This window comes from Pholis gunnellus (genome assembly GCF_910591455.1).
Source record: "Pholis gunnellus genome assembly, chromosome: 23".
Taxonomy (NCBI): domain Eukaryota; kingdom Metazoa; phylum Chordata; class Actinopteri; order Perciformes; family Pholidae; genus Pholis; species Pholis gunnellus.
In genome coordinates this window covers 6,090,026-6,112,038 of record NC_136550.1, presented here as the reverse complement: position 1 = coordinate 6,112,038, position 22,013 = coordinate 6,090,026, and the positions used below count along the sequence as shown (strand labels likewise).

The window sequence follows — 22,013 nt, the reverse complement described above, 5'->3', positions numbered from 1 at the left end:
TTTATTTTAAAGAAAAATGTGTTACTCCATCGCGCACAGCTCTAGAACAACGGACAGACCAGTGTGACAGCAAGCCAGCATGCACAATACAAAGACCCTGAAACTGAAGCATCTGTGCTATTATTATTATTATTATTATTTAGTCCTGTGCTTTTTCTACTATGACGTGTCAACATGTCTTCATTGTAAAAGGGTTATTTTGCTCTGCCATTGGAGCCACAGTGGCCTAGAAGCTACAGTGCTGCAGCACTCTGTCATCATCATGTGGCTGAAGCTGCTCTGGTATTTTGTTACGTATTTTATCACTTCCGATTCTGTAAGTAGTAATACTGTCCAACCAAGGGGGAAGAAAGACACAACATGAAAATGTTGAATATATTCAAATATAAAAATAGTGTTATATTCATGATAGTGGGGTTAAACTGTTAAAGACACATGCTGTTTGTCTTGAAGCTAGATGCTTGAAGCTTGCAGTAGGCCCCTGCCTACAAATGGTATTATATTGAACTTTTTTACATGTGGAATGACAATTAAACTTGAACTTGGAACTGAAGATCAGGTGCATTTGTCATCGATTGTATTGCAAGTAGTAGTCATAGTAGTGGGGATAGTATATCACGTTACATCAAATATGTGTTCATAAGCCAACAATGTTTAAACTGTCAATTAGCTTTCTGTTTTACATATATAATCTTATATAAAATGTGTTTTTGTTCATCAATCAAATGCCAGGTCTGAAAGATAAATGATTTGGTCTATACAGCAATGCCATCTACATCCAATGTAGCACTACTGTCTCATGAAAAATGATAGCAATGAATAATGATAAACAATAATGAGACTACATTTGTGTTCTTGTGTTCCTCAGGACTCGCTCCATTAAGTGCGCCACGCATCCTGCTGCATTCCTGCCTGTGTTGAATGCGTAGCCTGGGGGCCTCTTTGGGATCAAGCCGGGACATGCAAGTCTTCCCAGCAAAACAACACAAGTGCCTCCACTCTGCTGTTCTCCGGGTGCCTGTCACATGCGAGCACATTTGTGTTGTTGTAGAGACAGGCAATCTCGGCAAAGACACTTTCAGCAGGGCAACATTAACACTATTACATCCAACTGTTTAAGGAGTTTTAAGGAGCGCAATACAAAGGTAAGGTGACTGCACTTCTGCAACTCATTCCACTGCTGCTATTGAACTCTTGAGCCTCGCGCTTGAAATGGGCGTGGTCAAACAAACACACACGGAACGGAAACAGACCAGCGTGTAGGTACGTTGCGAGGGCTCGCGACAGTCAACAGAGCGGCTAAGGCGCAAAAAAAAAGGAAAGGAAAAGAAAGAGAAACTGGACGCAGCGAGCGCGCAAAGCTGTGCGGGTGACGCCCGAGGTTGCCTCCCGTTTCAAAGCCGCAGGTAAGCTTTTTGCAAACCACCTGACGCGCTACGTGAACACCCCGACTGGTGTCTATGTGTCAGAAGCCGACAACAGTGGGCACGAGACCCAAATGAACTAGCTTTACTTAAATTAGCTTCTTTCCTTTTTTAAAAATGCGTCAGAGTGCGAGTGTTAGAAGCAATTTGCACCACTAACCCTTAATTGCACCGTTCGTTTAGGCACATGAATACAAGTTGTATTAAAATTGCGTCACCCACACTTAAACTGGCAAGTTACTGTATTCATAGTGGTGTTATACCTTTTTGTGCAAACATTAATTAACCCATATCACACGTGCAACGCTATTAATAACAACACAGTCTTGCACTAACTTCCTCCAAACTTGTATTTTTTGTTTTACTGTAGTTTTAAATGACGTTCTCTGATAAATGTTTGCGAGACTGTATCTTTAAAACACTTAATATTGAAGTAGTATACAGATCGCGAGGCATGCCCAGGTGTTCCTTTGCGTCAAACCAGGAAGTGGACACCAATTGGACTTTGGTTGAAGTTTGTTGGCAGAGGGATGTGCGGAAGAATTATGATGCACTGTGTACGTGTGTGTGAGCGCCGGTGTGCATGCATGGGCGTGCATGCCATGACTCACCGCTTGTGCGGTCTAACCACACCTGTGATGTGCTTAGAGCCTGTGGTGTGCTCTCCTGTGCGGGCAGCATATGCTTTCAGACATAGATTTGTTTCGCAGAGGAGAAACAATATCTTCATACATTTTTTCGTAGCCTACATACTTAATGTCTTTATGTGTGTGTGTGTTGCCTTCTGTATCTTTATGTCTGCACACACACACACACACACACACTGCTTCATATGTTGCCATGCCCATGTGGGATGTGCAAGCTGCTTTTATCTTGTGAAGTTCTCTTTTTGCTCCTCTTATTGATCTTAACACCCTGTGGGCTTCGACGCCGGGCAGTATCTATGGATCAAAGCTCCTTCATCCATCCCTTAATAACGTTTGCTGAATGTGTGTGCCCTATGGTGGGTAGTCTGTGTGTGTGTGTGTGTGCGCGCGCAGCTGTGTGAGTGGGCGTCTTGAGCGCTAAAAGGCAGAGATGAGGAGCAGGCCAGGTCAGATGTGCTTGCAAGCTTTGGCGTGTGCCTGCGCTGGCTCTCGGCCAATACAGGTCCCTGCATGTTAACACTGCAGCACACAGCTGGGCAGGTCTGATCGACTGTATGTAGGCCCCTGTATGCTGCTGTTGTCAGAACCAAGTACTGTTGTGTGGAGCTGGGACTGTCTGAGTGGTCAGTGCTGAAGCCATGTAGCAGCTAAAGTGTGATGTGCTCACAAGAAGAGAAAAACGAATATTTGTGGGCGTGTGTGCCACTATCTTATCAGATTGTAGTCCAAAAATAGCCTCTAATGAAGGGGAAGAGCTTTATTGGTATATAAATACAATATTTTCTGTTAATGTTTATTCTGGGAACAGCTTGTGCGGTAAAGAAATTGAATGTAAACACATGCATGTTTGCCACAAGATTGTGTTTACTTGAAAGCAGAAGTAACACTTCATGTCCCCTGTGCACCGTAGGTTTGCAACCTAAAAGAGAAGTGGACTTGGCAAGATGTTGACGTATCTAACTGTGAGTTTGAAGTTTGACTGTGTGTGTGTGAGAGTGTGTGTGAGAGTGTGAGATAGAGAGAGAGAGCAGTTCTGCCACAAAATTAATTAGTTCTTAACTTTGAACAGATGGCGTAAAAGCACGAGGAAACAGACTGTTAACAATAGCGTGCCATTTTAAAGGGTTATTTTATGTCGTTAGGCAGTGAGCTGTGATGTAACGCTTGGATCTGTTAAATTCTGTGATTAGAGGAGACGATGTCAGTTGGCCTCTCTGCAGAAATCCACTTTGTGTGTCATTTGATCAGACCTTTAAGGTAAGACCTCTTTCCAAAACCTGTCCACAGAGCCACACTGTAAATGGTGGCATGCTATTTCTTCATAGGTATTGCCGTTTCCTGCCGTTTCATCTAGGAGTGTTGCAAATTTGGATTTGTTTTTTTTTGGGCCATGTTTGCTCACTTGTCGATGAATGTAAAGCAAATGCGACTTGATCTTTCTACTCCTTTTTGCTTAAAGGAGTAGACGTTTTTGGGAAATAGGCTTATTCGCTATATTGCTGAGATTGCATGACGAGATCGATGTTGATCTCACGTCTGAGAGGTAAAGTTTGAAGCAACACACAGGAGACGGTCAGCTTAGCTCAGCGCAATGGCTTGAAGCGGGGGTAAAAAAAAAAAAAAAAGAAGAAAAATGTGCACACCCGCACCTTTGTGAAGAGAAAATCTTCTAGAGACATTGGCAGATGATGAGGTGGTGAATGGAAGACAGATCAGGAAATTAAGTCATAAGCATGTGATGATTTAATCTCACTTCATAACACACATTACTTGTTGTTCCACTTTATCATAAATATTGAAAAAAGTGTTATTTCTGCTTGTGCTAATGAGCCATCATAACTATATTTCATGAACAGCTTTCAATCCTAAAAGTTGCCTGCACCACAGGGTGCTGTTGAAATTCTGGAAATCTAACATTGCATCAAAAAACATTAAGAAATTGCAGAACAGAGCGTCGATAGTTTTCACAAATATCTTCTAATACTCTGCATGTTATCTCAGAGCAGCCTACGTTTCCCCCCCTGCACATATGGATTGTGTAATTTAGTCCGTATCCTCATTATGAGTCCCAGTCCCAATACAGGCCAAGGTCACCATGACAAAACTTGAATATGTAAATAAATAGCGAACCGTCTCCAGGCTGTAGCTTCATTTTCACCGTGCAAACAGTAGAGCGGTGTCGTCTAACTCTTGGTGAGAGAGGGAATGAGTGCATTTCCCAAAATGTCGAAACTTTTCCTTTGATGAGGTCCAATAATTTCATCAAAGTGGAGAGGAGGTAACATTGAACTCTTAAACACATTTTCACCTGCAGAGCTCCCCCCTCGAAGACAAAATCAATATCCACTTAATCATTTGGGCTCGCAGAGAGATGCACCATTAGAGCCTACCAGATATATTTAAGGGTTTCTGTTCCACTTAATGGACATTTCACAGGTTCATAATTTAGTCGATGGTAAGAGTGGAGTCCTGCAAAGATTAAATTCAGTTTGACGACACTTTTTTCTTCGCACATCGCATATTTTTAACTTTTTTTTTTCTTTTGTGTGTCTACAGTTTAAAGCCGGGCCACTACATCTTGTGAATGTGTTCCTGATGCGGCAGAGGTGAGACCAGAGCATCATGTTGGAGCCTCCGGAGCCGAGCCTGGAGGTCGTGGAGTGGCTGTCCACCCTCCGCCTGTCCCAGTACACCCCGTATTTCCAGCAGGGAGGCTATCGAGCTCTGGACGATTGCCAGGACCTCACCGACACGCAGCTCCTTGGGCTTAAAGTGTTTCCAACGGGCCACCGTAGGCGCATCCTCCGAAGTTTGGAAGCGCTGGGGGTGACGGAGACGAGCGGCGGAGAGGCGCCCGTGCCGCACCCGAGACACATCTTCCTGAAGGATAAAAAGAGGGGGAATACATGCCAGCATCAGCCGACGGAGAGGAGGGAGTATGAGTCGGAGGGGAGTCGGACTTTGCCCCCAGGGGCCGGACTGGGAACAGACGGTGGGGACGTCCAAGAGAGCGGACGCGTTCCCCCGCCTCAACCGGCCCCGCGCAATCCCGAGAACATCCAAAGAGCCGTGCCAGAACATGTCCCCGCCTCCTCGTTCTCCAGCACCAGCAGCTGTGAGTCCCTCTCCGTATCTGAAGTCCCCTCAGACGGGGAGATCTCCTCAGAGGACTCTTTCCCCCGCCCAGCGCTCGCCGAGGACAATTGGGTTTTTCAAGGCGACATGGTGGACAACTCCATCTACGAGGCACAGTCCAGTTTCAAGGTTCCCGTAGGCCCACGGGTCACTCGCTCCTACCGACTGAGGCACCGGCCCGTCCCCCAAATCCCCAATCAGACCACCCCGCCGCTTCAGGACAGGTAACCGTTCGACTTAAAGCAACAGTTCAACGCTTTGGGAGATGGGCCTTTTTCACTTTGTTGCAGAGAGCTGAGCTTCACATCTACCGTACAGACATGAGAGCGGCATCAATCTTCTCACTTAACTCTCGCATGAAAGTGCACTTTCCAAAAATGTTGGAACTATTCCTTTGAGTATAAAGTTTGACTTAATGAAAGTTTATGAGCAGTCGGGAACTGTTCAAAGAAGTTGGAGGAGTACTGAGAGAAAGCACCTGGAGAAATATATTTGCACGCTGAATGAATATGAAAACAATGCCTCACTTCTTGCATTTTGATTTTACACTAATGGAGAACCTGAGGCCTTTTCATTTTCAATTCCGTATTTCACGTGCGTTAATGCCGCTCATTCTAATCATGAACTTTTCAACTGTGAAACTAACTTTTCACAGTTGCACATCTCTATTCTAAAGGCCCTTTTTCTCCTAAATGGTGTTACCTATTTCCCACCCCCCCCCCCCCCCACGTGCTGCATCGGTGGTTCTAATTCACAGATTTCCCATCTTCCTCAGGAGCGTGCCGCCGCCGCCGCCGCCGGTGCAAACCAGCAGCCCCGAACGCCCAATCGGCTCCGAAGGTCCCGCCGGTGCAAACGGCACACAGAAAGGTACACCGTCTTTCAAGAGGCATCCGCTTCATCATCTCACGCCATGAATATTTCATTCGGCAGTAGATTCAGCGGTGCTGTTGTTTGCCCGGATGAAAGAAGGGAGAGGAGATGAGGAGAGTGTGTGTGTGTGTGTGTGTGTGTGTGTGTGTGTGTCGTGGGAAACTGCATCGCTCCCCGTTTCAAGCACACATCTCACAGGGAATATCTCTCTCACATCGCATCCCTCGGCGAGAGCCCAGTGTGTATTCCTGTCACCCGTCTCTCCAAAGTTTTTTAGAAGTTGTTTAACTTTGCTAACAACACACAAGGCTTGTAGTACAACCAGTACAAACTCCTCCCGTTCCCTCGCTGTATTTATTGGGCTTAGTCGACCCTCATGTCTCATCTGACGAGATGCTACGTGAGCTGCCGTGTGTTGAGGTAGACGTGCTCTCCAAGGATTATCTGTTGCTTTGCTGTGACAACCGTCTATATATGTGTGTGTGTGTGTGAAACACCTGTGAACGTGTTCGTTTTCGGGTCCATACCTGACCACGTCTTCGCCAGCATATCGACAGTTTTTCTGTCCGTTTTCCACACTTAGTCTCCCGTCACGTTTCCTTCTGGCTCCCCCCCCCCCCTTCCTTCCTTCCTTGTTCCGTGTACTGCAAGCAGTCTCTTGGCAGGCCGCGTTTTTCCAACTTTCTCTCTGTACGGAACAAGACGGGGAGCGAGACTTGAGAGAACGGCGAGACAGTGAAGTGGGTTTGGGGGAGGGAAGGAAGGAAGGAAGGAAGGAAGGGGGAGATGGATGCAAAGCAGGCTGAGAGAGACGGAGGAAGAGACGGAGGAAGAGACGGAGGAAGAGAGGGAGCCGAGGCGGTCCCAGAGCAGGGAGACGGGGAGCTAAATCTCCCTTCACAGCGAGGCCTAGCACGGCACTATTTGACATATCATTTTTACCCGAGCATATTTGAAGAGTTTATTCACAGACGAGATCCAAAAAGTCTCACAGTATTCAATCAAAACGTGCTGTTGGAGGCTGACAGAATGTTAATTAACACCTCAACAACTCCCACTTATACATTTTCACGAGGAAAATCTGTCTGCCTAGCACACTAAAAATCATTCCGTTAATGACGAAAAAAACCGATTAATAATTGCAGTCGTGAGGCTACTTTTTAAGGCCTTTGATCGTACAACGGCAGACACACACACACGCACACACTGCCCAGTTTAATGCACTTCCCTTTCTAAGTACCCTAAACGTTTAGAGCATTTGTTTCCCTGACACTGCATAAACACAGTGCTAAGTCTCACCTCAGAACAAACTGCAAAAATCTGCATATAAGACAGATATAGAAAGCTTCCTGTTAATTAAACCAAAAAAAAAGTGCAGTATTATACGGAAGAAATCACCCAAGTACAGCTGAGGATGAGGAGAATTATATATGATACATTAATATGTACAATGTAATAGCTTTCTTCAGACAAAAATAAATATATCTACATTTCCGCTTACAATATATTAGCATAGAAAGTAACCGAACAGCAACCATAGCTACATGCATAATACCAGCCCTCATTGTCCTCATTTTAGAAGAACAGAACGGTCATTAAAAAAGGTAAAACACTCTCGACTGGTTTTATTCTTGAGCTATTCAGGAGTAAATTCAGGGAACGAGTGACTGAAATAATAAAGAGTTCGGTGACTACTTTGGATTCAGATGGCGGCACCCCGTGCTCAGGGTGTGAGTGACACAGAGGAGTGATGGTAACAGACTGACCCGTAACTCCCCGACTTAAAAACAAAACAAAAAAAGAACAGAGGCTTCGCTCATAACAAAATCAATCTCCATCGGCAACTCCGAAGCGATGCCGGCATCTAGGTCTCTTCCCGGATGGCGACTTGAGAGAGAGAGAGAGCGAGAGAGAGTGTGGCCAGGAGCAGACAAAGAAGCAGCGTGGTCGACTGAGAGAGAGACAAAGGCAGAAGCCGGAGACTGAAGAATGGAGGGAATCAGACAGGAATGGAGTACAGTAGCGGCCGGCGGGCCCTCGGGAGAGAATCGCGAGTGGCCTGAAGGTCGGCTGACGGATGATGACTGATGGTTGCCCACCAAGCCTGTCCGCAGAGAGCGCAGCTGTGTTGGGAGTGGATTCCATCATCCAGTAAACTGACCCCCTTCATAGAGCTTACCCAGCACAGTACACGCCCTTTGTGCCCTCCTGTAATGGTCTGCAGTGTGTCTGTAAAGCTTTAAAAAGTAGTCCATCCACTGTGTACTTATTTGACCGTCCAACATTTTTTATGTCTGTGTTTTGTCTCGAGGCATCTTTATGTGTCTGAGGGTGTTTCGATCTTTGTCCGCCTCTCCGCCGGTGTCTGTCTGTGTGTGTGTGTGTGTGTGTGTGTGTGTGTGTGTGTGTGTGTGTGTGTTGCCCCCGCGGCGGTCGTCTTTTTGGCCCCTCACAATCCTCAGGAGAGGGTGGTGTCATTTTTCACAGTGACAGGCCAGTGGCCCACGCAGGGTGGCCCCCAGGTCCCCAGACTAATAGTGTCTGGACCAGAGCTCTCTCCCCGCTCTCCTTCGTCTTCGCCGCCACCGACCGCGGTCCCTGCAGCGGCCCGACACGGAGAAAATGGCCTTGGTTTGAGAACACACCGAGGAGGATTCACGCTCCCTATTGGGGCGAGGGGGAAAAGGCAAAAGCCGAGAGATAAGCACGCTAAAACAAAAAAAAATGTAATTAGTTTACTGCTTACAGGGATCAAGTGCTTTCACGTTTATTCAGATCAGTTGGTTTTAATCAAAGGGCACTAAAACATCTGAGTGATTTCAAAATGTAACTGGAACAATCGTGTTAAGCTCCTCACTTTCATGCACCATGTTTAAGCCTTCACACTGCAAGTTTCAATGCCACCATTGTGTTGTCTCTGTGTCCTTTTTTTTCCTCTAGCTCCACTTCAAAGAACCTTGACGCCCATCGCTCCCTATGGAGAGTTGTTCCTGTACAACAACCCCGAAAGCACTGCGGTAAGACAGCGCACGCTCCCACGAGTGGACAGTGAGTAGCAGCTCGCCAAAGAGGAACAGACATTTCTCAGATCTCCAACACTTATCAGCGGCGTTTCAACCGCAGGGCCGCACTGCAAACTTCCCTCTCGGTGTAGACGTTGTCACCATGGACACGGAGCTAGAGTGGAAAAATGCGCTTGTTTCAGTTTGCCACCTGAGGTTAATGGAAATGTCACCTAGCCACTAAAGTTAACATAGCTTCGTGCAGCAACACGATAACGGTGTCTGACTGAAAGATGGACACCTTCTCTTCATCTGATGGGAATCTCTCGTGTGTGCCCTGTAGGACCAAGGCGCTAAAGACGGGTTACAGAGGGGCTTTAAGGACCAGATCAAACAGAAGAAACAGAGGTACGGTACGCTGATGGGATGAATATGTTAATCTGGAGGCCTCGTGGCCACAGAGTAGAGGCCATCCTTAGGCTGCATTGTAAATGACAAATATAAGAGATTTTGGGCAATAGCTATACATTTCATACACACATGAGAGTTGGCCTTCTTCAAGGAAACATGCTTGTTCACTTTCATGCCGAGAAGTAGATGTGATCAGTACCACTTCCATGTTTATTCGCTACTTACATATAGCTGGAGTCGGGAGGGAATTAGCTTAGCTCAGCATAAATACTGGAAGCAACACTTGTCTCTTCACAAACTAAAACACTTCTTGACTTAATAAAGTAACGCCTTCTATCTTGTTTGATTGATAGTTGAAGAAATAGTTACGACGCGTAATTCAAAAAAAAAAAAACCTTGTTGTTTCTCCTGCTCCCAGGCTCTATGCTAAGCTAATCACTTCTGACTCTTACTACATCCTTAACTCGGCAAGAAAACAATTATCAGTATTTCCCGAAATGATGAACTGCTCCCTTTAATGTCATCTACGCTCCTACAGAAAGAAGATGCCCAAACGGAAAAAGGCTCCTCCCCCTGCTCCAACAATCCCAGACCCCCACAGAGACGAGTACTCGACGGTGGACGAGTGTGTCGGCTTTTTGCCGCGAGCCGGTTTGAACCAAAGTTCTCCGGTGAACCCCGAGGGTGTCGCTGTGGGACCGGGGGCCTCTGGCCCTGAGGACGGCTCTTTAACGATGGTGGAGTGTGACCTCTACTCGGACCCCGCCGAGGCTCGGGGGGGCGTGGCCAGCAGTGCTCTGCCGGACATTTCTCCATACGCGTGCTTCTACGGCGCCCCCAAACACCAGGTGCTCAAAGTGGGCTGGCTGGACAAGCTGTCGCCTCAAGGGTAGGTCACAGTACTGCAGAAGATAACTGTGATCGTGGGAACTGGGAAGGAAGATGGGAGATAACATTGTAGTATTGAGGTGCAAAATATGTTGACCCTCACTTAGCTTGGCTTTTTCTGGCAGCATAACATGTATTACTCCGCGCAACTTGCTTCACCGTTGCTCCAAATCCGAAGCTATCAATCATTTACTTCCTTTTTATATTCTGCCTCACCGCCCTATTTGCATAGATTTGGCAAACCGCCCACGGCTGTTGAATATTCAAATTGAAAGTGCCCATTTGTTTTGATTATGCTAATTGACAGCCGTTGATACAACTCCTGACATTAATGAATCAATGGCACTCTTGATGAAATATGAGTACCCGTTCCGAGCAGATTTAGTAACCCCGGCTTACGGTCTTGACGGTTTCTGGATCAGTGTTGCGTCGTTCACTCCAAAGTGGTTCAGTTTGGATTGACTTTGCGCTTTCACCTTCTCTTTGCAGGAACTGTGTTTTTCAAAGGAGGTGGGTGAGGTTCAACGGAGAGAGTCTGGCCTACTACAACAATGACAAGGTACAGTAAGTGCGAGAGAAACGCGTGCGCACGTTCACTCTTTCCTTCCCCTCCCGCTACGAGGTCGCTCCATCGACAGAAATCCATACGATGAGCAGCTGAGCGCGTCCTAAGTGTCCCCTTCTCGTTCCCTTTTCTCCTCCTTCTCATTCTCGTCATCATCATCATCATTAGCTTGGCAGACTAAAGAATGGGGGCAAGGACGGAGCGACATTACGCCATGCGTGACAGCGCTCTCTGTGCCCGCTCAGCCGTACAGTAGAGTGCATTGATGTTGGCACCTGACCAGCAGGGGAAGGGAAGACTTCTCTCCTCTTTTTTTTTTTTTGCCTCCACTCAGCATTTCTCTCTCTCTCCCTCTGCACCTCTCTTCATTCTCCTTCTGTCTGAGAGCTGAGTTTGACATTTCGCTTAGCAGTGCCTGCCTCATCATCATCATCAGAGGGAGGGAAAAGGGTTGCGGTTGAGTTAAGAGTATGGGAGTTGGAAAAAAGCAGAACGTGGAGAGGAGGCAGACAAAGATGCAGGCAAATATGGCCGCCTCACCTCCACCTGTTTTAGTTTGAAAACTTTTGGCATCACCACTGATTTCTGGTTTAGATCAGAATATATATATCTGATTTGAAGAGTACGTAGATTACAAAACCGATGAAGCACTTAATGTCAACTTTTGATACTCGACTCTTTTGATGCTACGGATGCGTTTTAGTCTGTTCCCAAAAAGTATTGAGCTTCAATACTCTGCCCCGGCGGTCATGCAGAATCAATCTCCCCTCACACTGCATTATCACGCAACGATGATGCAACGACTGACACAAGTCAACAGCAGATATAATTTTGAAAAACAATCTCTTTCTGTGTTCTCCAGCTATTGTTACGTGACCACAACCTACCCTGACATAATGTGCTTTGCCTCCGTGTTCCCGCTAATGACCGTTGGATGCATCCAGAACAAACACATCTCGGTGTGTGTGAGAGCGTGACCTTGGCGCCCCCTTTCCCAGGGCCGGCTCGTTTCCGCTGCGGCAAGCGTTGCACAACATCACAATCAATGATGTGGGACCTGTCTGAAGCCGGCTCGTTAATCACTTACTAATTATAGCCCTCCGTGCTCTCCCCTCCCCCCTCGTTCTCTCTCTCTCTCTTTTTTTCCGTCGCATTTGTTGCTTTATTTGTCAGGACACGCTCCGTCGCCGGCAGAGCGGGAATCGGCAGGGAGGCTGGCGAGTCAGCACTTTACGCTCCATGTCACTGTCGGCGCGACAGATTCTGGAAAGATGAAAAGTTTGCCCGTGTGTGTGTGTGTGTGTGTGTGTGTGTGTGTGTGTGTGTGTGTGTGTGTGTGTGTGTGTGTGTGTGTGTGTGTGTGTGTGTGTGAGGGGGAACAGAGACTGTTGTTTAGACTTTTTAAAAGTCATCCTGCCAATGTGACTCTCCCCTCCGAGAAAGCAGCGGGCTTCATCATGTTTCGGGTGAGCGGCGGGGTCGAGCGCCATCTCTCCGTCATCCCTGCTTTGTGCGGCCAGCTGAGGCCGAGCACCACCCCGGCGTGCCCCCCCCCCCCCCCCCCCCCCCCCCCCCCCCCCAGTGCCACCTCCATAGAGCGACCTCGGGGGTAGAGGAAGACCGCACGGGCCGACAGAAAGTCTCTCAGCACCACTTTGTGTCCCTCTGCAGTGCAGAGATGTGTACATGTATGTGTGTTCCGTTAGACCGAGAGCAGACGGGAAATAATTGCTCTACTGCTCACATTTACAAGTCGTTCTTCATCCCGTATTGTCTTGGTGATGTAAGGGTACAATTGATCTCAGACCAGGTCTATTGATTCTAGGAATACTCTGGGTACTATTCATCCTCCAAAGTGCTTCAACTACAAGCAGTTTTGCCAACTATTTTCAACAGAAAGTCGCTAAAGCCTCCTTCAACTGTTGCTAAATGTCGCAAGATAGTGTCATGCCTGAATTTGCTAACTAAACTCGACTGACTAACTAGCTGTATCGGTAGCGGTTATTATGACTTAACCTGCCATCATCTCATGTGTACATCTAATGTGTCCACAATGCCAATGCCGAGGTAACATGCTGATGTTTACCGTATTCACCACTTCAGTTTAGCACGTTAGCATTAGCTAACATTAATGTAACAGTTTGAATTGATTCCCTTTGCCTCAAATCTTATCTTATCTTAAAATATCTTATTTTATAATCCGGCAAAATTGGTGCAGTCTGCACTAGAATTAAGATTGGACTCTTAAGTTGAATCAAGCCTGATATTGGATGGTTTTATGTTCTTCTCATATCCAGTCTTTTACTACCCGAAACACAAAAATACAAATGCCTCGACACTAAACCATTCCCATGCTTGTTCCCTTTCTCCAACTTTCAAACCCCCCCCCCCCCCCAAAAAAAAACCCTTTTTGTAGTTTAAAATCCTCTGGAATCTGCCAGCCTCAGTCTGAACTAATCGCACTTAATCACAGTCGCAGCTTGAAGGTCTCTGGCCGCCGTGATGTCGTCATCGGGGGTAGCGGAGGTGGCGTGGGAGAGTAGCGAGACGCTCGGTCTCACTTCTCCCTCTCTGCAGCGTTGCATCCAATCCCGCCTCATCAATCACCCCCTTTCACCTGATTTCGTCAACACCGGGATTGACTCGGGAGAGCGCTTTGGGCCTGAGATGTAGTCTTCAGGGTCCTGGTGCGGTGTCGCGTGTGTGTGTGTGTGTGTGAGAGAGAGAGAGAGAGTGTGTGTGTGTGTGTGTGTGTGTGTGTGTTTATGAAAACGGTCCAAAGCCTGGCTTCAGGATAGTGAGGGGAGGAAGTGTGGAGGATGACTGGGGGGGGGTATGAAGGGATGAGAGGATAGGGGAGGGAGGTGGAGGCAAGATGAGGTTTTAGGACCGAAGATCAGTCTTAGAGTGTATCAGTCTGCCTGATTGTCTGTCTGACTGTCTGACGCTCTCTCTGTCTAAGCCTTAAAAGCTCCTCTGCTAACCCCCTCCTGTGTCTTCCCAAGATGCCTCTGCAGACGCTTACTGTAACACCTTTTCCATTTTATTCCGTGACAAAATACATGGAACATATTCAGTCGCAATCTGTAGTGTACTTTTTCTCCATGGTGTCGTACATTTCCATGGGTTTAATTCCTCTAAAATTCTTATTCATACAGAGAGACATTTAAGAATAGACATAATTTGAATTCACACCAGTCATTTACCACCTTTTAAATTTAAGTAGCTCTCTAGAAAAGCAGTAAAATGTTTTCTTAAAGCTGCACTCGTCGATATTTTTCTATTAATGAAGGATTAAACGACAAAGTGAAACGGGTTGCTTGTAGTGGTAAAGTCACCCTGACTCTTTAGTTCCTCTCGGCTACAGAGCTTTAGTGTCTTTCAGCTCATTGTTTTGCTTTTTGCTTGTTTTTAACCTCAGCAGGCAGCAGTTTTCAGTAAGAAAGCTCCAAATCTCCGCCGTACCCTGCCCGCCCTGCGCCGACACATCTAGCGACTATCCGACACAGTGGAGCATTTTAGCTGCTGAAGAGCCAGATATGTTCCTCAGGAGTTGGCGAGGCACTAAACTGAGCTCAAAGGAGAGTGAATAGAGAGTCGTAACCCGATTACATAAATGTTGTGTTTACAGCACCGGAAAAAGGAAATAGTGCAGGTTCGAGCACAGCCCTAAACTCGATGCCAGAAGATACGCAATCCCAACCTCCTCCACACTCGCTGACTCGGAGGCAGGTTCCCACCAAGTCTGTGAGGGTTAATGGCTGTCCCACTGTCAAATCGTCAAGTGCTCGAGGGCTCTCTCTTAGACACTTTGAGCCCTTTTATGCTCACTTTCTGTAAGTCCGCATTTCGGCAGACTTTGCCTGAGGGAATTACCCACAATTCATAGCGCTCTGACATTAAACACTGGCTTACCAGGGGAAGCCCAGAGGCGTTAAAAAAAAAAAAAAGGAACGTAAACAAAGAGGAAGGCACATGTGTTGAGCCTGGCATAATAAAGTTACACTGAAACTTTCACATTAAGGATTTGAGATTGAAATTGGAGGAACGCAAAAAAATGGAAGTATTATTCATCAAACATTTCCTTCATCAAACAACAAGAAGTTAATTTATTATTTGACAATTACCTCTAGTCTCGTAAGGGCAAGACAACTGGAAGACGTTCAAACAAGGCAATTAAAAAACGTAACGCAAAATCCCACAAGTGTAAATAACATGTTTCAGTGTCATCAAGGTGAGGTGTTATGTCCCATTTGTATTTATAGCGTTTCAAACCCCTCGCAGCCTCTCTCTCTCATGCATTTACCGGGTGATGTCAGTGAAGCCCTTGAGGGTTCAGGGCTTCTAGGTCTTAGGGGGGGGACATTGGGATTGACCTCATAAAATCCTGCAACAATGAAATATAAATGGACTAAGCTGGCCTTGCATTGACACTCAATATTTAATTATTAGCCACATTTCTTGGGTCTCACATATGTTAAAAAAAAACAACCTTTTACACAGGTTTGACATGACAATGTGTCATTTTAATGGTCAGCATTCAGAGACCTGGAAGTCTTGCAACATGCTATCCTCATAAAGACTCCTAACAGCTGTGCCTGGAGGCAACATCTTTAAAATCCTTAAGGGACTCAGGGAAACGCCAGAGCAAAGAGGCATCGTTCTCTCAAAGGTGCAGTTCTCCGTTGCAACCAGCTGGTGTCCTCGTGCCTCCATTGATGATGTTTGGAGACCGCCAGAACCTGAAGTCCATGCTGGTGGCAAAAACTCTTTGCACCCTCGTTCACCCTCCTCCCTGCTTCATCCCCCATGCTGCCTCCATTATTGTAGGCTTTAGCTCAATTGCTCTGCCTTAATTGTTTCCTGAAGTTTACCAGGTTGTTTGTGAGAAAGAAAGGAGACATAGTTATCCAGCCAGGATGCACAGTTGAAAAGAAATAGAAGAAGACGAAGTAGTGACACCGCCCTGCAAAATGATACAGCCGGATAATTGTTGGGAGGGCAGAGCGAGAGGTATAGCGACGTGGGAACGGCTGCAATGAGAGGACGTGGGAGGGAGGGAGTCGAGCGTGGGAGGGAGGTCAGAGGGAGGGGAAATGAGTGTGGAGGAGATCTTTGGCAGAGGGAGGCCGGTCAGGTGTGTCTGTTATTGGAGGAAGAGAGATAGTTAGGCCTCATTGCTTCCTTGGCAGTACGTCCTCTCGAGATCGGTCTACAAACACTACGTGTGTGTGTGTGTGTGTGTGTGTGTGTGTGTGTGTGTGTGTGTGTGTGTGTGTGTGTGTGTGTGTGTGTGTGTGTGTGTGTGTGTGTGTGTGTGTGTGTGTGTGTGTGTGTGTGTGGGCGAATGCGTTGCATCTGAATCCACCTCCTGAACACTGACCGCCTCCTTTCGTCGTTCCTCTGCCGACTCCGCTGTCGAGTGTATTTACAGATGCACGACTCGCAATTAAACAACTCTCTCTCTCCTTCATGACCCCAAAAAGCAGAATTAAAACAATTAATTACTGTTAACCCGTACCGGGGTATAATTAGCAGCACACAGCTAATCCATCCACACGTACACACACACACACACACACACGCACACACTTTCTCTCTCTCCTTTCCTCACCTTCCTTTTAACTTCTATCTACATTTAGAGAGAGAAAGAGGGGGAGATGCAGGTGTGAATCTCACAAGGCCGGCCGTCGGTAATTAGGTTGAGCCACTTCTCGCCATTGTTAACATCCTGTTTTAATATGAGAAGGACCCTTCTCTGACCCTCTTAGGCCTCTTCATTTCGATATGTCTTTCTTTCCTCCCTCTTCTCCTCGAGCTGCACCTCCTTTCTCCTCCTGACTCTGGTTTGCCTCTTCCTCTTCTTTTCTCTATTGTATCTCTTTTTCATTTTCTCTCCCTCAGTCCTCTCCTTGGCCTTTCACATGAACCTAATTTCTCAAATTATTTTATTTTCTCCCGAATGTCGCACTCCATCCATCCGTCCCCCTCCCTGACTGACCGTGCCACCTGCTATATTTTTGGCTGTACGGTCTCTAAAAATAGGCTTTTTTTTTTTTTGTGGCTGCCAAGGTCACCGGCTTAATTAAGAACGGCGAGAGAGAGAGCGAGAGAGAGTCAGAAGTTCACTTCCTTCATCTTTTCCCCTCGCTCACGTCGCACTCGGGGGGTGTCTCTGCGGGCCGCGGCAGTACAGTACAACAAACACACAGTTTTGTGCATGGCAATCACCGCCAGTTATTACATTGTGCACAGGGCGGCAGAGAATGAAAATTCAGGTCAAGCCCGCTGAAGAGCGACAGATAGGAGAAAGAAAAAGGAACGTCTGTTTTTTATTATTATTTTTTTTCCCCCATTCTTTGCAATGATAATGACATTATCGGCATGAATAATGCAATGTCTGCAGCGACCCTTTTCTTTTCCTCTTTTATAACCCAGTGATTTTCACGCCCCCCCCCCCAACACATTCACTCTGTTGCAAGAACATGACAGTCCGACATGTTCTTCGCTTTTTTTCCAACTACTGTAAGGGCATTTCTCTGTTGTACTCGCCACATCACAGTGTGAAGTCGATGGCGGTACCGCTCTGTCCTCGCTTCTTTTAGAAGTGATAATATTGACGTTTGATTTTGGGTTTGTTTTTTTCCTCCTTCTGTCTCCTTTTCGTATCGACAATGACCCAGTACTTTAATTGCCATTGTCAAGGGAGGTTGTAAAAAGGGTCATGAAGCCTCCAGTGCAACATCCTCCTTATTTAGATACCTCCTTACGAGAGAGATGCTGGGGGGAAAACATGTGGGGTAATGAAACAACAACACACACACACACACACACAAAAAAGCGCTTCCTGTGCTTTACCCAAATCCCCACTACAGCGCGCCTGTCTCTTTTTAAATATTTGAGAAGTTTGTTTTCAGCGTGAGGATTTGTTTTATGATGTATCCTAACACCCTATTGACAGTCTTCTTTAATGCGATGTAATCCTCTCTTTTTCTGCAATTTCACGCTCCTCTCTTTCAAATCGCACATATTTCTCGTCCATAATTTGAGTTGTTTGCGTTGATGTCAAAGATCACATCGACGCAAATTAGTTTCAGGCTTTCTTAACAGTACGCGGCTCGTATGGAGTCGTATACCGTGATCGTTCCTGTTTGTGTTCCTGCAGCAGCTTTTTTTTTATATTTTTTGATTGAAATGCTTCTTGTTCAAGAGCTCTGGGCCATTTATCAAAGTTATTGCTTGAAAGGGAACAGGGAAGCTATTCCTGCAAATACATTTGACGTCGTATTGATGGTTAGTGGCTCTAGTGAGGGATGAGGGTGTCCGTGAGTGTCTCTTCGAATTGAATGCCATCGTAGCCGACTGTAATACAACTCTATCGATGCAAACAGCGCGCCTGAATACGCAAATTGTGGGTCTACAGATGCAGATAATAGGAATAGGCAACAATTCGACAACAGTATTAGTATGCACGAGGCTGCGTGTGTGTGTCTGCTTGAGTTTATATACCTATTTATTGTCTTTGTTTTTCTTATCTGTCTGTTCATGTGTGTCTCTGTCTCTCTTCAGGAGATGTACTCCAAAGGTATGATCCTGGCCAGCGCCGTCAGACAGGTGCGAGGACTCGGGGACAACAAGTTTGAGGTGGTCACCGCCCTCCGGACCTTCACGTTCAGAGCTGACAGAGAAGGTAAGTCGAGCATCCTTTTTTTACTTTCTGTGCCTCGGCGCCAGCAACAGCTAGCTGTGGCTGGAGTCCGTCTGTCCGTCCATCCGTCCCGGTCTCCGTGCGTTTGGTTATTCCAGGGACTCCTGGAGGAAATGACTTCAAATTGGACGTTGTATTTAGTAGTTTTCTCCTGCGTTGTGCAGCCACCGATCAGCTACTCGTTCTGTTCCACTGGTCAGTCTGTATCGTCTCTCTTGTCTCCCATTCTTGCCTCACTCTTCTCTAAATGTGGTCGTCTTCTGCCTCTCTTCCTCTGCATGCCGTCTAAATCCTTTTTGCAAGGTAATCACATGTAAATAAATAGTTCTACATTTTGCCTTCTTTCAGAGTGAGACATGGGAAGATCAGTGTCAAGTCTCGTCAAGTTGGGGTATTTAGCCTAGCTTAGCATAGAAATTGGATGTAAACTGAAATGGCTTGCCTTGATCTGTTCACATAATAATAATAATAATAAAAACGAACTACAGCTTCCAAATTCTTGAAAGATCACTTTTTAATATTTAGTATTTTCAAAGTCATGGTTTTAGGGGGAAGTACATGCTAAATTATTAGCAAAACACATTTTGCACAAGACTAGTCAGTTTGTTCTTTGGACAGAACTGGCTACTTGTTTCACCCGGTTTCTAGTCTTTATGCTAAGCTAGGCTAAACATGTCCTGACTCCACCTCCCTACCTAACAAACACATATGTGAGATTGATATTCATCTTCTCGATTCACTGTCGGAATGAAAGCAATGAAGCATACTTCTCAAAGTATATTTTCAGAATAGTCTTAAATGCTCTCTGAATATTATGCTATTTAAATCCTGGTGTCAGTAATGACTTCATGTCCCTGTCTGGACCTATGTTATTAAGATACTCTAAAGGGACAGACCGTATAAAAAGAATAAATTAACAAATTCTCAAATCTCCCAGGAAACGTCCTTTTTAATAGTCTCTTTCCATCCCTCTGCCAGACAAAGCGGAGGAAGAGTTGTCCGCGTCGGCCTTAATGAGAGCTCTTCCAGCTCCTTGCCTCTTGCTTGATGGCGGTCTATTAGGCCGCTCGGGGTCAAACCGCTCACTCGGGTCGCGCGGAGGCCGCCCTTCGATTCATGCGGATGACTGCGATGGAAGAAAGTGAGTCTCGCACGGTTATGAACCCTTTTGACTCATAACGTGGAACGTGAAAGATCTTCAGACTTATCGACGTCCGCTGTGCGACAAATAGAATGATCAATATTTGACATGGTACTCATTGATATTGAGCATCCGCTGTTGTTGCCATTGATAAGTTCAACTGGTTGTTATTGACTCATTCAGAAATATGTATCTGTTTCAGTAGATTCTAATGCGTCAGGCCGGCTGTGGGGCGATAGTTCTTGTGTCCATTCTACAGTAAATTTGAGGAAATCAGAATAGTTTTTGAAGTCTGTACCTGATTTATTTTGTGGGTCTGATATATTGGAATATGCAGCAGTGAAAATCTTGACTCCGTGGTATTAATCACCTACATATTTGTTTGGTCGGCAGCACTTTAAAGTACTCACTCGGCACCTTATACTACTGTACTACGTTGTTTAAAACACGAGGGGAAACCACATCATCTCTGAACTGTCGTGCAGCTTCGTACCTCCTTCGGTTTATAGAAGAAAAAAAAAAGCAATACAGTCGACAAACTTGCCCTTTTAAACTTAGTTTTTTTCATCTATTTTAACCACACCGAGCACCAGCGACTCTTCCTTCTCCCCCTGTCGATTCAGCGCAGCATCATATCGATATCTGCCAGCCTTTCTTTTTTTTCTTTTTGTCCGTTTTTATGAGTTGCGGGTCCTCAGCGGCGTCATTTATCACGCTGTCAGCCAGCTGATCGTCATACGTCACACTCAGCCGTCCTGACAAGCGCTCGGAGGGGAGAGAGGGGGGCTGTCTTATTCGGAGGTGGCCTCTGACCGCTCCGGGATCAGTGGGAAGCATCTCGCAGAGGTGGCTGCTGCCGTCAGAAGAAAGGGGGGAGGGGGGGGGGGGGGGGGGGGAGGGAGGCTTAAACTTGGCCTCATCCCCTCATGCATCTTTAAACAGGCCCATTCGCCTCGTGGCGGAGAGTCATCAATCTTTGGGGAAACACATGAGAAAGAGGGAGACACGAGGAGACAGAGGGAAGGAGAAGGAGTATGTTAGTGAAGTGGAGGTATGGGGCTGCTGGTGCTGATGCAGTAGGGGTGAGAGGGGGGGGGGGGGGGGGTGGAGTGATGGTAAGAGGAGTGTGTGCGAGAGTGTAAAGGCATCCAGGAGGGGGGGAAACAAGGGAAGGGAAGCGATTAAATGAGGGAATAACAGAAATGGACCGAGCGAAAGGGAGGCAGACACGCAATCTCGGTGCGAAGAAGCAACAGAGAGGTAAAGGCAGAGAGATGAAAAGGGCAGAGTGAAGATGGAGAGAGGGAAAGGAGGAGGAGGAGGAGGAGGGGAGAAGCGAGTGAATAATTGAAGGCCACCGGAGAGAGTGTGCACACAGCTGTCGGCCGATTCTCCACTCGGTCCGCAGGTGGCCTCTTCCCTCAGGTGCTGTCAGCTCGCGATATAGGAGAGATGGAAGGAGAGAAGGAAGGCAGGCAAGAGAAAGGGAAGAAAAGAGGGGGAGGGGGGAGGGGAGGAGAAAGCGAGAGGAAAGTAGAGTTTGGCAGGAAGAGACACGGTGGAGAGTGATGGAAAACGGTCGGGACAAGAAAGAGGGGGGGGGGGGGTGTTGGAGAGGGGATGCAGACAAATGTGCTACAAGAGAGAAGATGGGATTTATGGTGTAAAGGAATGTTGATGATTTGTATTCTGATGCTTCGGCAATTGCCTTTCCACAAAGCCCGCTCCGAACACATGTTAGTTTTTGTTCGAGATGACAGAGGGAAGGGAGTGTGTGGGGGGGGGGGGGGGGGTTACGAGAGAGATGTGGAGAATAAGTAGAGATAACAACAAAATGGTCGGGAACAGGCCAGAGGGAGGATGATGGAAGAAAAATAAGCTCAGGAGGACACGGAGTGGGTGTAAAGTTGTATTAACTCGCAGTACATATTTCACTCGTTGTACTACCCAGTGGCAGGTTTTAACATTCAACGACGTTTGATATTCGCTCCGTAGCTGGTGTTGAGCCTGTATAGTGATCGTTAAAGGATTCTGAACTGTGTAATATGATGAGGAATTTAATTAGTCTTTGGGATTTCTGTCCTGCAACCACTTGTTACTTATGAACTGACTTGTATGCAGATACCAACAGATCTGTTCAGTCCATGTCGATGCATCAGCCAGGCTCAAAATAAGAGTAATGTAAACATTTAATTCTGTGTCGTGCCTGCATGTTTGGG

At 46.5% G+C, this 22,013-nt stretch overlaps 1 protein-coding gene across 1 annotated transcript in view; it reads left to right on the top strand.

Annotated features, from left to right (window-relative positions):
• The first annotated feature begins 1,272 nt into the window (after positions 1–1,272).
• arap2 (ArfGAP with RhoGAP domain, ankyrin repeat and PH domain 2) overlaps positions 1,273–22,013 on the top strand; it is an 81,683-nt gene continuing 60,942 nt past the window's right edge. Inside the window, exons 1-9 of the mRNA XM_079184595.1 lie at positions 1,273–1,406; positions 4,628–5,430; positions 5,982–6,076; positions 9,020–9,096; positions 9,425–9,489; positions 10,031–10,381; positions 10,870–10,939; positions 18,515–18,635; positions 19,632–19,794. Coding sequence (XP_079040721.1) covers positions 4,694–5,430; positions 5,982–6,076; positions 9,020–9,096; positions 9,425–9,489; positions 10,031–10,381; positions 10,870–10,939; positions 18,515–18,635; positions 19,632–19,794 — 1,679 coding nt within the window. The 5' untranslated portion in view covers positions 1,273–1,406; positions 4,628–4,693. The remainder of the gene's footprint in view (positions 1,407–4,627; positions 5,431–5,981; positions 6,077–9,019; positions 9,097–9,424; positions 9,490–10,030; positions 10,382–10,869; positions 10,940–18,514; positions 18,636–19,631; positions 19,795–22,013) is intronic.